Source organism: Pelecanus crispus, chromosome 7 (genome assembly GCF_030463565.1).
Source record: "Pelecanus crispus isolate bPelCri1 chromosome 7, bPelCri1.pri, whole genome shotgun sequence".
Lineage (NCBI taxonomy): Eukaryota > Metazoa > Chordata > Aves > Pelecaniformes > Pelecanidae > Pelecanus > Pelecanus crispus.
Genome location: NC_134649.1, coordinates 42,614,419 through 42,617,140, shown reverse-complemented (window position 1 = coordinate 42,617,140; position 2,722 = coordinate 42,614,419). Strand labels below are relative to the sequence as shown.

The 2,722-nt window shown below is 66.9% G+C and overlaps 1 protein-coding gene across 1 annotated transcript; it reads left to right on the top strand.

Moving 5' to 3' along the window:
- Nucleotides 1-269: 269 nt before the first annotated feature.
- Nucleotides 270-2,258, top strand: FEZF2 (FEZ family zinc finger 2). Its single transcript, XM_075714406.1, is given in 5 exon segments — nt 270-977; nt 979-1,068; nt 1,166-1,300; nt 1,402-1,534; nt 1,990-2,258. Coding segments are annotated over 5 exon segments (1,335 nt in total).
- Nucleotides 2,259-2,722: the final 464 nt, after the last annotated feature.

Sequence of the window (2,722 nt, the reverse complement as noted above, 5' to 3'; positions counted from 1 at the left end):
AACAGGGTCTAGCTCGCATGTTACTTTAGCGTGTTCCGCTTAATGAGCAGTAATCTGGTACCCTACGTGCCATTGTTCTTGGCTATGTTCATTTGAATGTAAATAGGGAGGGGGTGCCGCTGGGGGGGGGGGGGGCTGGTGGTGATGGTGGTGGTGGGGGGAGAACAAGGTGCTTATTAAATTGATTTGTCTCCTGGCTTTTCTGGAATGCAGAGCCGAGAGCGGGAGCGAGTCGCTGCTCACACCAAGTTCCCGCACGGCGGAGCGACATGGCGAGCTCGGGGACGCTGGAGACGGTCATGCCTTCCTCCTGCCCCCGGCACGACGGCAGGGCCGCCGCCGCTAACCCCTCCAAGACCCTGGCCTTCTCCATCGAGCGGATCATGGCCAAGACGTCGGAGCCCAAGCCAGCCTTCGAGCAGAGGCACGGCGGGCCGGGGCCGGAGCCGGAGCCGGGCAAGAAGCCGCTGAGCCTGTGCTCGCCCCTGCCCTGCGTGATCCCCATCCCGCCGCTGGGCTACGAGGTGCCCTCCAAGACTCTCCTCAACTACTCGGAGCTGTGGAAGAGCAGCCTGCGGGGCGGCGCGGGGCTCTGCAAAGCCAACTGCGGCGTGTGCTGCAAGGCAGAGCTCGCCCTGGGCCAGCCCAGCGGCCGGCTCATCAAGCCGCAGGTCATCCACCAAGCCGGGGCCGTGCCGGCCGCCCCCCGCTCCCTCTACTACTTCAACTACCTGGACGCCGCGTACCACCCGGCCGACCTCCTGCACGGACAGCTCTTCCCGGCCGGCCTGCTGGGCGCCCCGCCGCCGGGGGGGCTCTCGGCCCACCAGAAGCTTTTCCTGCTGGAGAACGCCAAGCTGGCGGGGCTGGCGGCCGAGAAGCTGCCGCCGCCGCCGCCCTTCGCCCACAAGGAGCGGCTGCCGGGGCACCTGGACCAGGTGATGAAGGAGGCGGCGGCGGCGGAGCGCGGCGGCGGCCCCCCCCAAGGGCCACGCCAAGCTGGGGGGCGGCGGCGGCGGCGCGGCGGAGGGCAAGCCCAAAAACTTCACCTGCGAGGTCTGCGGCAAGGTAAGGGGGGTGCCGGCTCGGGGGGGGGGGGGCGCGCGGGGGGGGGGGGGTCGGCCCCGCCGTGCCTGACCTTCGCCTTCCCGGCGCTTCCCCGCAGGTGTTCAACGCGCACTACAACCTCACCCGCCACATGCCGGTGCACACGGGGGCCAGGCCGTTCGTGTGCAAGGTCTGCGGGAAGGGCTTCCGCCAGGCCAGCACCCTGTGCCGGCACAAAATCATCCACACCCAGGTAGGTGGGGGGGGGGGGGCAGGCGGGGTGCGGGAGGCGGCGGCTCCCCCCCCCCCTCCCCGCAGCCCCCCCTGACGGGCCTCTCGCCCCCCCCGGTGCAGGAGAAACCCCACAAGTGCAACCAGTGCGGGAAGGCGTTCAACAGGAGCTCCACGCTCAACACCCACATCCGCATCCACGCCGGCTACAAGCCCTTCGTCTGCGAGTTCTGCGGCAAGGGCTTCCACCAGAAAGGTGAGCCGGGCCGGGCCGGGCCGAGCCGGGCCGGGCCGGGGGCCCCCGCGGGCCCCTCGCCCATCATTAGCGGGGATTAAACGCGGCGAGCCCTGCCCGGCTGGGGGACGAGAGGGGCGCGGGCAGAGCCGCCGCCGCCGCTCCCAATTACCTTCCCTCTAAGCCGGGCCGCATCGCCGGGCACCGCTGACGGTTCTCCCTAAATGCTTTTTAAATGAGAGGTGCCGGGCCTTGGTCCTAATCCAGAGCCCTCCATTTGCCGCGGGTCACCGGGCTGACCCTGCCTCTCATTTGTGCCGTGCCACTTGCGCGCTGCTCCGCCGTGACGGGCACCGAGTTTGACAAGGCGGGCGGGGGGGACACTTCCTAATGCCCCCCCTGCCCCGCCCTGCCTTACCTGTGCGGCCCGGGCACCCTCGGGTAACCCCCTTTTTCACCTTTTTCCTCTCTCGCAGGCAACTACAAGAACCACAAGCTGACCCACAGCGGAGAGAAGCAGTACAAGTGCACCATTTGCAACAAAGCCTTCCACCAGATCTATAACTTGACTTTCCACATGCACACCCACAACGACAAGAAGCCCTTTACGTGCGTCACTTGCGGGAAAGGATTTTGCAGAAACTTTGATTTAAAGAAGCACGTCCGAAAGTTGCACGACAGCGTCTCCAGCGCTCCGCCGCCACCGCCGCCGCCGCGGGAGCCTGGGCGCAGCGGGCAGAGCTAAGGGCCCGGCGCACCGCCCCACTCGGACCTGCTCCACCAGGCCAGCACTATTTATCCGAACCAGCCTTTCCTTCTCTCTCTTTTTCCCCAGCGAGCTCAGCCGCCGGTAGCAAGCCATCCCGAGCCGCAGTTGTATATAAGAGGAATCTTATTTAACGGCGCCTTGCGCCGCCGGGAGGGGCCGGGCTGGCCGCCCCCCGCCAGGACAGCGCTCTTGATACGTGTCTGTAAATCTCCATTTTAAATGTACGCTCGAATAAGTGAGGAATATATATATATATATCTATATATATCTATCATGGGACAATAAACCGGCCCTTCGCAGGTCTCTCATTTCCCACCTCGGCCCCGCTCCGGGCGGGGACCGGGCTGAGCGCCGCTTCTTTCCGCCCCCCCCCCCCCCCCCCCCCCCGGTGTGAACGCGGCTTGCGGCGCGCCGGGAGCCGGGCCGGCGGCGGGGGAGCC